The 13,920-nt window shown below is 39.7% G+C and overlaps 1 protein-coding gene across 2 annotated transcripts in view; it reads left to right on the top strand.

The window, feature by feature from the left end:
- XPR1 (xenotropic and polytropic retrovirus receptor 1) overlaps positions 1-13,920 on the top strand; it is a 113,387-nt gene that overhangs the window by 74,580 nt on the left and 24,887 nt on the right. For both annotated transcript variants that reach the window (XM_074906935.1, XM_074906934.1), the window contains exons 4-9: positions 3,497-3,720; positions 7,602-7,751; positions 8,142-8,225; positions 8,706-8,787; positions 12,053-12,240; positions 12,472-12,651. In XM_074906935.1, coding sequence (XP_074763036.1) covers positions 3,497-3,720; positions 7,602-7,751; positions 8,142-8,225; positions 8,706-8,787; positions 12,053-12,240; positions 12,472-12,651 — 908 coding nt within the window. The remainder of the gene's footprint in view (positions 1-3,496; positions 3,721-7,601; positions 7,752-8,141; positions 8,226-8,705; positions 8,788-12,052; positions 12,241-12,471; positions 12,652-13,920) is intronic.

Genomic DNA, 13,920 nt, shown 5'->3' with positions numbered 1-13,920 from the left:
ATTGAAAGAAAAAAGAACAGCAGTAAAATTTTCAGATGGTTCCAGTAGAAGAATGCCTGTTCAAGTGCTAAAGTTTTGTTTGTGGCCAGTTTTGGTTTGTGTTTGGGATTATCTAGAGGGGAGATGTGTTCTATTTTAGATTAGCATCATCAGGATCTGCTTGGACTACTGTTCAGCTAGTAACATTTTTGTGGTTAATTTAGGAGCTGCTTTTATTATTTGTAGGAAGCTGCAGCTTTAACTTGGTAAGAAAAATATTGAACATAGTATGTACAAGTAGGAAAAGGAAGGGATGCTAAAAGAGCCTGCCTAAAATGCCCAGAGCCCTGAGCCCGGGTAGCTGCGAGGAGGTATGGGCTGTTCAGTTACCTCCTGTCTGGTGAAACAGGTTTTGGTCATAACCATGACCATGTAAACTCGAACCTGGGGTGATATTTTACTAGCTCCTTGGTGTGATAGTTGGCTGTTTGGGTTGGGTTTTTTTCACGATCCTTATGTGTGAACTTTAAACTTGGAAAATGGAATCAAAACCAGCTTGGAATTGCATAGTTGAGGTGATAACTCTTTAAATGGTGGGGTTTAGTTAGGATCTAGAAGCATTTTTTGGGCAAAGCTGCTTCTTTATTGCAAGCATATTTGTTGAAGCCTGCCTCGGTTGATTTTCGATTTCTCCTTAGTCTTTGCTCTGAGATTACACTGGAGCTGAGGACTCTGGTCATCAGATCATGTACAATGCTGCAACATAACTAGTGGTTCGAAGTGCATGCTGCCTTTTTCTAACTCTTCTGAGTGGCATATTTTTTTTTAAGTCACTTTCTGGAGTGTTAAATTAGTGATAGTGGTGAATGTCTTCAATTATTTTTGGCGTAAATTGCAAACTGAGAAATTAATTTCTACTCTGCTTTTCTGTTTCCCTAGGCAATACCCTAGGAGGTTTCAAGAATAGCAGCACACATTCTGTCTTATTTTGCTTCTGAAATTAATCTTGATGATAAAATCATACCTTAACAAGATGAAATGATTTGTGTACTGGATAACAAGTCAGTGCAAGAGAGAGGGGAGGAGGGAGAAGAAGGTGGCAGGACTGCCATTTCTCAGGAGTGACAGGTCATTATGGGACTGGGTCAGTTGCCTTTAAAGCCTCAACCTCAGAGGACTGCAATCCCCCACTATGGATAGAGAGGGCTGTATAGAAGACAGCACATGACTCTCTTCAGCAGTGTGTAATTAAAAAGAATGTTTGCATTTGGAGATGACGCTTTTTTTAGGGATGTTGCTTTGCAAGACAGGAAAACTGCAACAGCAGTTTGTTAACTATTTCAAAGCATTGTTTTTTCTTTATTGTGTTATTGGGCTGATTTTCTGGACACAGGGACAATTGAACAGTGCTTTCAGTTGAAACATATAAATTTAAACTCTTCCATGTTTAATAATTTGATCCAAAAGATATCTCAGTGTATCACAGATGGTTTAATATGACATTTTGAATATAGGGAGTGAACTTGTGAGTTTCATTTATATGAAGACTTTTGATTGTAACAGCAACTCTTAACGGTTATCTGTTACTTCTTCCCAAGAGAGTTCCCAAAGTGGGGAGAGGTTGTTGTTTTTGCAGTCTGACCTTGTACATGTTAAATATTATGTCATAGGCTGTGGGCAGACAGTTCTCACTGTGGGCTGCATTACCTCTGTTTGGTGGAATCATTTCAGCTGTAGTAGTTATCAGAGAGTTGTCCTTTCCTGTCTTTTTAGAACATCTTACTTTATTGAAGTTTATAATCAGGAAAGTTACAGAGAGTTTCAGGCTCTTCCGTACTTGATTTTTCTATACTGATCCCCATTTTCTGTTCAGAAAGGCATCCTCTTTCTGGAAATACCTTCTGCAGAGCACTGTAAAATTATTTACAGAGGAGTTTTGCTCTTAAAATTAACCAGAATTGAATAGGATTGCGGAAAAGGTCAGAATTACTCCCATAAGAGGAAATCTTACTTTTGGGGTAGAGAGCAATTAAGAATCACCATGAGGAAATGTAAGGTACTAACGAAGAGGATTAAATTGACAGCAAGGAGACTGTTGGGCAGAGTTTTAGGTGGTGGAGTGGCCTTGGGGCTCCGTGGTTTCTGGTGCAGGGGTGTGTGTCCTGCGGGGTGGAGGTGACTCCAGCTCCCAGCTGTCTGCTCCAGCACTGGGAACCTGCTCGGTGTCTTCCTGGCCAACATCAGCGCCCTTGATCTGTGATGGTGCTTATCAACGGAGATGCCAAAGCTATGACTGAAGTTGTAAGGAGGAAAAAAAGCCTGAAAGAAACTAGTTATACAGAACAGAGAGAAAGATAATGTCAATTATGCTGGTTTTAGCATAAAAAGATTGTTATTTAGCCAAAAAAAGATTATTTTCTGAATGTACATAAAGCAGCGTGTTTAAATGAACACCTTTTTCATACTCGAGTTATGAGGGAGAGACTGACTTGTTCTGAAAACACATCAAAACGACATTTAAATTCAGGTTGACTGTCCCTTTAATCAGTAAATAATGAGGCAGTGCTTCTAACCTGCATGAGCCTAAACTGAGGAAAAGAGGGATAAATTATTACAGCAGATCATATACAGCAGCAAGTAGTGTTGTAACTCCTGATCAAAGCAGAAGCTGTGTTTGTCTGTCACCGGGAGCTTGGCAGAGGGGTTGCATTGCTCTGAGCTCCAAAATTCAGCGTCACATTTGAAGTATGTTTTTTTTCCTTTGATTTCCTTACTGTCATATAGAAAGTAAACACATAGTAGTGGGTGCACAGATATGAGAAATGCTTTGCTTACTAACTTGTCAAGTTTCATAATATTGTCTAACAGGAGGGTTTTTTTAATGCTTTTTGTGCATTTGCTTTATTTGAGCAAGGCGAGCAGCTTTCCTCTGTGTGCGCAGTAGACATGTGGTCACTGCTTTGGTATTTGGATGAGACCCTATCTGCCTGGCTGCCTCCAGCTATGGCTCTGCCAGCCTGAGGAGGCCTGGCCCTGCCTCCCTGTGCTGGTTTATGGCCCCTGGCTACCGGCTGCAGCTGTGCAGGTTGGGCCTTTTCCATCCAGAACAGGTATTCGTATGGTCCTTGAATGAGCATCCTCTAGAAATCAGATCCGGTGTGGAAGTCGAGAGGTCTGAGTTCACATCTAATGCTGCTTTAGTCTGTGCTGAAGGGACAGCCCCTTGATTTTAACTATGTTAATAAAAACTTGTCCGACATGATGACTTTTTTTTTTTGGAGAACGTATATGTTTTACATACGAGTGCATTAAAACCTTTAGCAAAAAGGAGCATCATAAAAGAGGTACACAGAGTTGTTGAATGTAATGCTTAGTGGAGGAAGGCCATGCAGTAGGTGATTCAATGCAATGCTTTTTCCCTACAGGCGCGTTATTTGAAGAAAAGATACAGTGCTTCTTATGGGCTTAGTAGGCAAGTTGCTAGCCTCATCTGACTTTTCCCTCTCCTTGCTAACAGAAAAGCTTGCAGAAGCACAGCGCAGGTTTACTACTCTTCGGACTGAGTTACAGTCAACTTTGGATGCACAGAAAGAAGCCAGTGGGGCTTCCACGCTGCAGCGGCGCAGAAAGCCGGTCTTCCACCTGTCCCATGAAGAGCGTGTCCAGCATAGGAATATCAAAGATCTGAAACTGGCCTTCAGTGAGCTCTACCTCAGCCTCATCTTACTGCAGAACTATCAGGTACCTGCAAAAAAAGGTGGTTTTACAGAGCCCTGTAAGTGACTCTGTGCTTTGTGTATCCTTGAGTTGCCTCATTCAAGCCAGTTTTTTATTTCTTTTTTTAATTTTGGGCTCCCTAAACATTTTTAATGAAAAGGCAGATGCCTAGCAGCTAGCATTGTTGCTTTTAGCATTGTACGCCTTTGCTTTTTGTTGAGCTAGAAATTCTAAGCTGACCTGCAAAAGGACCTTCCTTTTCTGGGCTGGCTGACCCCAGCACCCTTGGCCCAGGCATGAAGTCACATCGGGGCTTCCTTCTTCTCTAGTGTGTTGTTATGTGCAGGGCCAGAGCTGGCAAGGTGGGGAAGAAGGTCTTTTATCTAATATTTGTAATGAAACTTGAAATGCTAGCGTATTGTTTCCTCTTGGCGTTACCATGGTAGTGACTGTGACCTTGCTATATCAGAATTTCTTGTTAAAACATCCATTTAAAAAAAAAAATATTTTTAATTCTGTAGGATACAGGCTACTTTGCCTTGAAGTATGAAAAAAACAAATCTTTAATTGTACTTGGATTTCTGGCATGAAAGGTCATGGTAAATATTGCAGATACTGATTTTGTTCCAAAAATCTTGAAACAAAAATCTGAAACTCTTAAGATCTTTTTTTGCTGGGCTAGCTCTTTTGGTGTTAAATACGCTGAAATGCTTTTAAATGTCTTACTGTGAGGGTTTTTAGCTTGTTTAATTGAGAATGTTTGAACTTAAATTCACTACAACTGTATTTAGATCTTTACCAGCATTGTACTGGAGAATTTTACTAAACAAAATTAATACGAATTAATCGAATACCACTCTGCAGTATGGACAAAACTTAATTCTTCCAAAATTCTGAGTGTCTGTACCTCTCCTAAAGTGATATTATGTCTTTGAGCACATGTCCAGAAACTATTTATGAGCTTCTCAATAAAGCCCTTTAACTATTAGAGATAGTTTCCAGTTCAAAAACCTGGGAAAGATAGCTGTAGCTTTTCAGGAATGGAGCAAAGCAGTATTACTTGCTGTGATTTCTTCACTTTTCTTTTTTCTTTAAAAAAAAATTGCTTACTGTTGGTTACAAAAAAATAACTTCTGAGGCTTGATGAAGAATTTAAATAGGGGATGACAGGTCATTCCTTTGGGAAAATATTTTTACTAGTATTCATCAGTGCAGAAAGACATCTTGCACACTTACATTTTTTCTTTTTGCTGACATGAGTCCAGATCCATTGTATGTATACTAAATACTGGTGTAAACACATCTGAATTTGATAGCTTTCACAGTTTCGGAAAGGAGCAGAGCTTCTTTCTACAATGTATCTTCAAAGAGAGGATGAGAAAAATGAGTTCAAATTGGTCTTGAAGTTGAGGACAAGTAATACAAGAACTAAAACAGACATAAAACCAAATCCCAGAATACTACTCTTAATCACTTTTGAGCTTAGAATATAAGAACTTGGAACATTCAGGCTCTTGCAGTTTTGGAGAGGAAAAACAGTAACCTTGTGGGAAGATGATGTACCTGAGACCTTCATGTAAGAGTTAAAGTGAAGTCAGCAGTAGCGTTATAAATATCAAACTATGACTTTGATGAAATGCTGAAGTCTTGAGTTGGGTTACTAAGAAAAGAAAATCCACATGGAGCAAATTCCTCAGTCTGTTAGGACTGAAGCAAGAGGAAAAGTTGCATGTATTCATTCCTAAGGTACACAAACCCAATTATCAAGGGAAACTATAGCTTGTCTCCAGGACAGCTGTTACTTGTTTAACTTACCAGTAATTAAATTTCTGATAATTTATTGTTAAAGCAATGTATCATTCTAGAGTATGTACATATATAAATAAATCTATTTATTTAAAATAATGTGTTTTAGAACAAACAAATCTTCAGAAATCAAGTATGTAGTATTTACTTACCTATACTGTATATGATATAGTACATTCATCAGGCAAATAATGGAGCCTGAATCAGTCTTATTAAACTTATGTGCATTTGCCTTGCGGGTGCATTTCCCAATACATTTGTATACAAGCAAAGATTTTTGAGTCCATTGATGATTCTACTTGATCTTGCATTATATTATTGTATAAATTGCACTGTGGGGTTTTTTTTCACCTTTAATGACAAAACATTCCATTAGTTGATTCACTTCAATAGATTTGATTAGTATCCAGCAGAAATGGAAGTCAGGCTTGGAGAAAGCCCCTTGCCAAATAAAAGCATCACAAATTGCAAGAATAGCAAAACATCTGACTGTGTAAATGGTGTCTGCATGTTTCTTGTCAGAAATACCACTGTAATCAACAGTGTTTTTATCATGCACTTCAGGGCTGCAGAATTTTTGCAGCCAGAGGATGAAACACTGCTGTAGAGGTACTAGGGTGTCTGGAGCAACCATGCCCTGACAAGCCAAGGCACACCAGAGTTAGGCTGTGATTGCACACATGGCAGATAAAGTGATGTTAGTTCAGGCTACAGAAAAATCTTTGACCAAAATCATCATTTTGTTGCATTTTTTCATTTCGAATTCCTGAAATAGTGATCTGCTCTCCCTGGGGTGAAATGCTGTTTTTTCCAATAGAAAGTAATTAAAGTCTCTTGTCTGCAGTAATGCAGATCGTTAATGCATTGGCTTCCTGCTCCTGTCTCCCTAGCCTCATTTCCCCACCTATATGATAGAGGTCTGGTATTAAATCACTCTAAGCATAATTAGATGGAAAATAATTTCAGTGAGTAGTTGGTGCCTCTCCCCAGGGCACTGGATTTTGCCATTTTTCCTGCTTTTCTTTCCAAGCTACTTTCTAAGATATTTTAGAAGTCAATTTTGCCATGGTCTGTCTGCATTCCTGATGTTGCTTGAATGAAACATTGAGTCTTTTGAGTGGTGTTTTCTGTATAATGTAATGCAGGATTTCAGATGCGTCTTGTCACTGCAATTGCCTGCAATGTGGATGAGATTTGCCTGTCTTAGTTAGTGTGTATTAGAAGAGTGTTGGGTCAGGGCTCATATATAACTTGGAAATCAACTATTAATTCTTGTTTTAATGCAGCATCATATGCTTATCTTTACAGACTAGATAATTTCATCTCCCACATCTGCAAGCCTGAACTAGTTTTACAGTCATTGTGCAACGTACTCTGTGGAAAAGGATGCTGCTATGGGGATGCACCTGTCTGGATTTAATCTGCAGCATTTAAAATTTTTGTACAAGCATTTCCCTTCTAGAATACACTTATCTGGGGAACTTGATTTGAAACCAATATAAAGTTTAAAGAAACTAGAAGTCAGTAGCCTAACTTTTTCAGAAGGAAAAACCCCTTGAAGAATAGGTAACAACTGTGGGAGCTGGGACAAAACACAGCCTTCCTACAGCTTTATATTTTTAAGAGCTCATTAAAACTACAGCTAATCCAGAGACCAGTTGCTGAGTTGTAGCACCTGGGATGTATTCAGTAAGGTGTGCCCAGACAGAGGAAGCATCTCAAAAAAACTTCAGGCATACAAGTTTTGAGTATGTCCAAAGGTTATTTGTCTTCAGTGAGGTTTCATCAGGAATGTCATTTCTTCCTGCATTAACGAGGAGAGTAGGAGTGATTTGGCTTCTCAGGGAATATGAGGTTTAGGTAGCTCCCTGTGAATAAGTTATGCGTCTTTATGCCTTGAGTCCCACTTTTTTTCCGTTATTTGCAACGAATATATATTACTTCTAATAAAGTAATCACTCAAAAACTTCCTGGCAGTAGATGCAGTAAGTTTGATTCTTCTAACTATTCCTTTTTTGCAAAGCACTGGAAATGTAGCCATTTAACTTTCTTGTGAGCTGACTGAGGTTAAAAGCCAGTAACTTTTCCCTTGTCTGCAGAACCTGAACTTCACTGGCTTCCGCAAGATCTTGAAGAAGCATGACAAGAACCTGGAGACGGTGCGGGGAGCAGAATGGCGGGTGGCCGAGGTGGAGGTGGCACCCTTCTACACCTGCAAGAAGATCAACCAGCTTATCTCCGAAACAGAGGTAAAGATGCTAGTCAGGGCACTGCTTCTTTTATAACTAGAAAACTGATGCTACTGATTCCTATAATGTTTTGTCCGCTCTAAGGCTTGTATTCACCAACAAGACAACTATTAATTGATTTTGAAATGCCACTGATTACTGGCACTGCTTACGTAAATTTGGATATGTTCTATTCAGCTGGTAACTTTTCACTCTGAAAAGCTAATGCAGTATTAGCTTGTATTGCATAATAACTTGATGCAGCACAGTGAGCTTGTCATATCGTTGTTACTGTGTATTAGAAGAGTATTGGGCCACGGCTCAAATGTAACTTGGAAATCAACTATTATATTTGGTTGTTGTGCTTATCATGAGAATGAACTTCTGTGATGTATATCTTTATCTCCATAGGAAGTGGTGACCAATGAGTTAGAAGATGGAGACAGACAGAAGGCTATGAAACGTTTGCGTGTTCCACCCTTAGGAGCAGCTCAGGTGAGGGGCCGAATTATGTAGCAAAGCTGCTTCTCCAACTTGTCAAGGGGCCAAATTAGATTCAACATCAGAACAAAGTCATGAAAATAACTGATGTAAGCGTGCTCCACAAATTGTGAGGGGGGAATGGTCACATAATCTGCTTTAGTTCCGGAAGACTTGGAAGCTTACTTGTCCTAATGCATGCAGACAAGGTAATGAAAGGATGAGATAAATAGCAAAAGGAAATTTGTGCTAATAACATATACTTAGTGTTTGTGTGGTCTGGAATATTTTTCAAAGGATGTTGATGCCCGAGCTCTGTTTCAACATGACAACAACATGGGCAAGAATATTATGCAGCATTTTCATTAAAAAAACCTCATTTCAAGAGCAAGAGTGCAATCAGAGATCAGTACCTCTGATTACTCTGCAAATTAATCTGACTTTGCTTGATAACCTGTTTACCTCACCTTAATTCCACCGTTGCTTTGTTCACAGCCTGTACCAGCCTGGACTACATTCAGGGTTGGATTGTTCTGTGGGTTGTTCATTGCACTGAACGTCACTGTCATACTTTCAGGTGGGTACCCTCGGCTGGACCCGGTGGGCTGCTGTACCTTGGTTCCCAGATGTTCTCATCACTTAGTGAGCGCCTGGTTCTGAACTGAGTTGGTTGGGACGAAATCAGCCTGAGTCAGATCACGCTATTGTGAAATATTAGTTCTGCTCAGTAATAGGCTGTGTATATATGCAAGTTTTGGACTTTGAACATATTATGGCTTGTTCTCCTGGCTTCCTCCTTATTCTTGGAGGGATATTCTGGAGGTGCAACATCTGTATATAAAGACAGATTTCTGTTATTGTTCTGCGAACACAGCTCTCACCCACCTTGAGACAGGGACTTGTAGTACTTAAGTTTTGCATGGTACTAACTCCCTACAGGGCATGAGACCAGACATAGAGCCATATAAGCACAATGCCACTTGAGACATTTTCTTGTAGGAATTTCTAGGATTTCAGTGCCTGATGCCTATTAATTGTTCTTGTTGGCAGATTTTGGCAAGATTATTTAAAAGCTGTGATAAATTATTGCTTATCTCAGGCCTTGGTTTTATTCTGCTTTGTGCCTTCTGACTTTGGACGCTGATTAGAGTAAAAGCCATGTTAGTACTGTAGATCCAGATACAGTGCTTAATCACAAATGACTTTACTAATTGTGTGTGTGATTTCAGTAGTGTTGTAACTTGCTTAAGCAGTACAAAGGCAAAGCTTACCAAGTCAACGTACAAGCTCTTGCATTAGGGAAAACCTATGCCTGTGGTTTGGACTTACAAGAATTTTTAATCAGATGTTTCTATAATTGGATCCAGTCATCTCTTGGGATAAAATGTCTCTATTTGAGAAGATGTTTGCAGTGCTTCCCATTTGGTCTTCTTACGGTAAAGGCAGAAAGTTGACCCATCTGTGTGAAGGATCCGTTTAATGTGTGGAAGCTGTTCTTTATTCATTGTATCTTTTTTTTTTCTTCTGTTACTTATGTTTGATCTCTGTGAGATGCAAATATAATTGAAGCCAGTTGTGTTTGCCTTATCTCTCAGTATTAAGAATGAAAAAGTGACACATTTGTGAGAATTAATTCATAAAAATGATTATATCTCTGAAGCAGATGTTACTAACCTGGTGTGAATAATAGGTATGTTTGTATCAGCAGGCATGATCTGATATCTGTACATTACTTCAGATATTGGGAAAAAACTGTGCTCTAACTGCAGAGTGTTTGTTTTTAATTGGATATTGCTTTGCTAACCTCTCTGCTACTTTTGTCAAATTGTTTTTATGATTTGATTCACTCAGATAAGATTTTAGTGTTGTATGTGTAGAATCTGTGAAACAGCATTAGAACATGACTTCTAATAGTAAACCACTTCTGTATTGCCTGCTTTTAAAAATAGAACAGCAGCATTTTACAATGAGTTCATAATTACTTGGGGTCTTTTAAAGGCTGCAAATGTTACAGTGACATCTTCCTCTCTGCACACCTTGTTCAGAGCCTGCACTTGCTGAAGGGATGAGTTGGTCAAGTGTCACGTTTCTGCTGAATATAGGAGGTGACTTCATTTGTATTAGATTTAAGTGGAAACAGTATATGAACAGAAAATCTCATTGCTTCAGGGCTGTAGTACAGAGCCCTGGACTGGATTGTGCCCATTTGAGACCTCGTACACCTTTGCTGGGCACTTCCCTGCAAGCAGGGTCCTTGAGGGTCTTCAGTCAAACTGCTTGGCTTAGTGAAGACAATGGTTCAGTTAGGAGACATGAAAAGGGACTCAAATCTAGCCTTTACACATTGCAGAAGCTAAACTAGATAGGGTCTTAGAGTCAGAGGAGAGAATTTACATAAATACTCCAGCTTCTGTGTTAGTATCTCAGTTGCTTGTACTGTTCAGTATCTGCTTTTTCTCCAGAACCAGCTGCTGTTCCATGCTGCAATAATACTCCTCTACCACCCTAGGAGTCCAGAAATAAGATTAGTAGGCCTGAGCTATGGAAGTCATATGCTATACTGTCATACTGAACTGTGTTCACCTCAGGATAAACCTTTGTCTGGGTGTTCTGTTTCAAATAGCATACAGCGCATCTGTCTTATTCTGTCTGGTCATTTCTTACTCAGTATTTTTGGGGCCATTCTGTCCTGTGTGGGAAGCACCTCCCTTGGTTTTGTCTGCAGGTGTTTCAGATTAAAATTTGAAAAGCTGCTTTTGCAGTTCCCCATTGAAGACTCATTTCTTTCCGCTTCTTCAGGGTGTCTGTCATTTTTGTCCAAAATTTGACTCTATTTTGCCTGAATCCAGTAGTCTCTAAGCTTAAAATTTAAAGAACAAGTTTCTGAGTCATTGTTCCTTGCACATTTTTCCTCCATAATTTTATGTAGTATAAAGTACAGATGCTGAACACATAAAACTTCTTGTTATGGATATGCTTCCTCTGAAGAAAAATTTGAAAAACTTGGGGCTGTAATTTAGACAAGAAGGTTTGTGGGAATAAATTCTCAGTGTCAGTTCTGTAAAACTGCATGTTCTCTCCCCTCTTAAAAAGCATGTGGGTAAGAAACACTCCATGAAACTGAAACTGAGGATTCAAATAACTACTTTTTTTGTGCTTTCCTCATAAAACCCATATCGGGCAACCAGGAGACAGTATTTTGCAAAAAGACTTGTACTAGAGTAAGCTGCTGCTGTATAGGGCTTATTGTTCTTTGAAATTAAGCAAATTTGTTTCCAAAACCCTGAAGACTGAACAAAGGAAGCAACAGGCTTTCCAGTATTGTTGCCTTATGTTGAGTTTTCCGTTTGGGTGCGGCTGGATATTATATTGCTAGTTATGAATATGTATTGCATTACACTTGTATTGAGTTCAGTGATTAGGCGCAGTTTAGTTTTAGTTTTAAATGCTGTAAATGGTGCTTCTTTCTTTTGTGGGGAGCTGAAGTATCTGTGTATCTGTCTATTGGGATTTCATCTCCATTAAACCAGAACACTTAAGTGCATATAGTCATGATTTATGCTAGCGCTGTCCCTTGTGCCTGTAGTGTGAGACAGGGGACTTAAGATGCTGCTAATGACCTGACTACAACAGCTGGAAAGTGAATTTTCCCCAGAATACTCCTAAATCCCCTGCCAGGCTATGCAAAAAGTCCCCTGTTTGCTTGAATATGCAGGTGTATATGAGTGTACCCTGTTTTCATGGGGTACAGCCAAGCATCTGCGAACCAGCAAATAAAGCAGCTTTACTCTGTGCCGTGACTTGTGCTATCACTAAGGTCGTTTCATTTTTGTCTTTGCCAGGTGTGGCTTTTATAGATGGACCAAATGTGTGGCCACTGGTGAGAATCTATCGAGGTGGCTTTCTCCTGATAGAATTCCTCTTTCTCCTGGGTATCAACACATATGGCTGGAGACAGGCTGGAGTGAATCATGTCCTCATCTTTGAACTCAATCCCCGCAGCAACTTGTCCCATCAACATCTCTTCGAGGTAAACAGAACAGATAGTAGGAGTAGTTGAGCTGTGCAGTGTATCAGGAGGATAAATCCTGCACCGTTTCCTGGCAAGGAGTTTTAATACAATTAGAAGGGGAAGTTGCTGAAGTCTGATTAGATTACAGGATTGAGCACTGCTCTCCCTTTTCTTATAATGAGAATTCATTGTAGGTTTCAGAGCTATATTTTCATAAGGTATCTATGTGTTTTTTCTATCTTTCTGTAGATTGCTGGTTTCCTGGGGGTTTTGTGGTGCCTGAGCCTGCTGGCATGTATATATGGTAAATTCACCTACATCCCTATGCAGGTGAACCCACTCATCTTGTATGGCTTCATGTTGCTTTTTCTTATCAACCCTACCAAAACCTTATATTACAAGTCCCGTTTTTGGCTGCTCAAACTATTGGTAAGTCTCAAGCCTGATTTAAAGAAATAGATTTTTTTAAAATGCTGTAGCTGAGCAGTAGGAGTTAAGTATATCCAAGTGTCACTAATCTTCAGGAAAGAGATGCTTACACCACTGTGTATTCACAGAGTAGACTTGATAAGGTATTGACTGCAAATGCTTGTTGAGCATGGGTTTACAGAAGCAACTTCTGCTTGTCCGTACCAGTCTGTCATTATCTTTGTATTGCAGGTACCTACTTGTTAATCTTCCTATAGACAGCTGTATACCTAGTTTTGCACACACAGAAACACTAGAATATCTTTGCTTGTTTGTTCCTTAACGTAGCGAAACAGTTTGATTAAGGTTCCATTGCTCTAAGGCAAGGCTGCATGGATGCCCCCCAGCCCAAACTGGGTGAGTGCCAACACTGAGAGCGTTCACTGACAGAGAGGGAACCTTTGCAAAGGTTACTGCTTATAAAATTATCTTCATGGGTGGAGTTTTTTTCAGCAAATCTGTTTGTGGTCTTGAACAAACTATTTTAGACTCTGCTCGTGTTTTCCAGGTAAGATAAATCTGGTAAATTGAATGTAAATATACATGCTACTTCAGTGTTCCAGTTATAGGTGGATGCTCCAGAAGAACAGTTTTCAGACTTGTTGGATGGCTTATTGGTTTCTTCCCAAATGGCTGTTTCACACGTTCATCCCCACCTTGTATGCCCTTTAAAATTTACTTTAATCATGTTGTTTCCCTCGATACCTTATTCTTGCTGGAACTGCTCTGAGAGTGTTGGGCAGAAGAGGGTTTGTCTGGCTGATGTTATTTGTAGAATCATTTTAATGCCAATTAAAACAATTAACTTTATCTGGAACATGACAAAGATGAAACGTAGAATCATGCTTCATGCATGTGCGTGCAGGTATACACACAGCTAGTTAACCTCTGTGCGCTTACCTCTGTTATTTCATTTCCTAGCTTACTACTATTGCAGTTCCTTTTTTGCCTTCCAGCATTCAGTCATCTCTCATAGATGTACCTTTAGTCCCAAGCCTCATTAGTCTTACTGCTGTCCCTTGGTGCTAGGGGAAGCCCTGGAAGTAGTTTAACCGTGTGAGCAATATCGGTGCTAATTTACCTTAATATGTTAAACATGGTAAAAGTCTTCACAGAGCTCATAGGCAGTTTCCAGTCCCTGCTCTATCCCAGCTGTCTCTAGACTACTCTGCAGTCTGCGATACAGGCATACCTTGGAGTGTGCAGAGGCCAATTCATCCCCAGGTCTCC

The sequence above is a fragment of the Athene noctua genome, chromosome 5, assembly GCF_965140245.1.
Source record: "Athene noctua chromosome 5, bAthNoc1.hap1.1, whole genome shotgun sequence".
NCBI lineage: Eukaryota > Metazoa > Chordata > Aves > Strigiformes > Strigidae > Athene > Athene noctua.
This window is presented reverse-complemented; position numbering and strand designations above follow the sequence as displayed.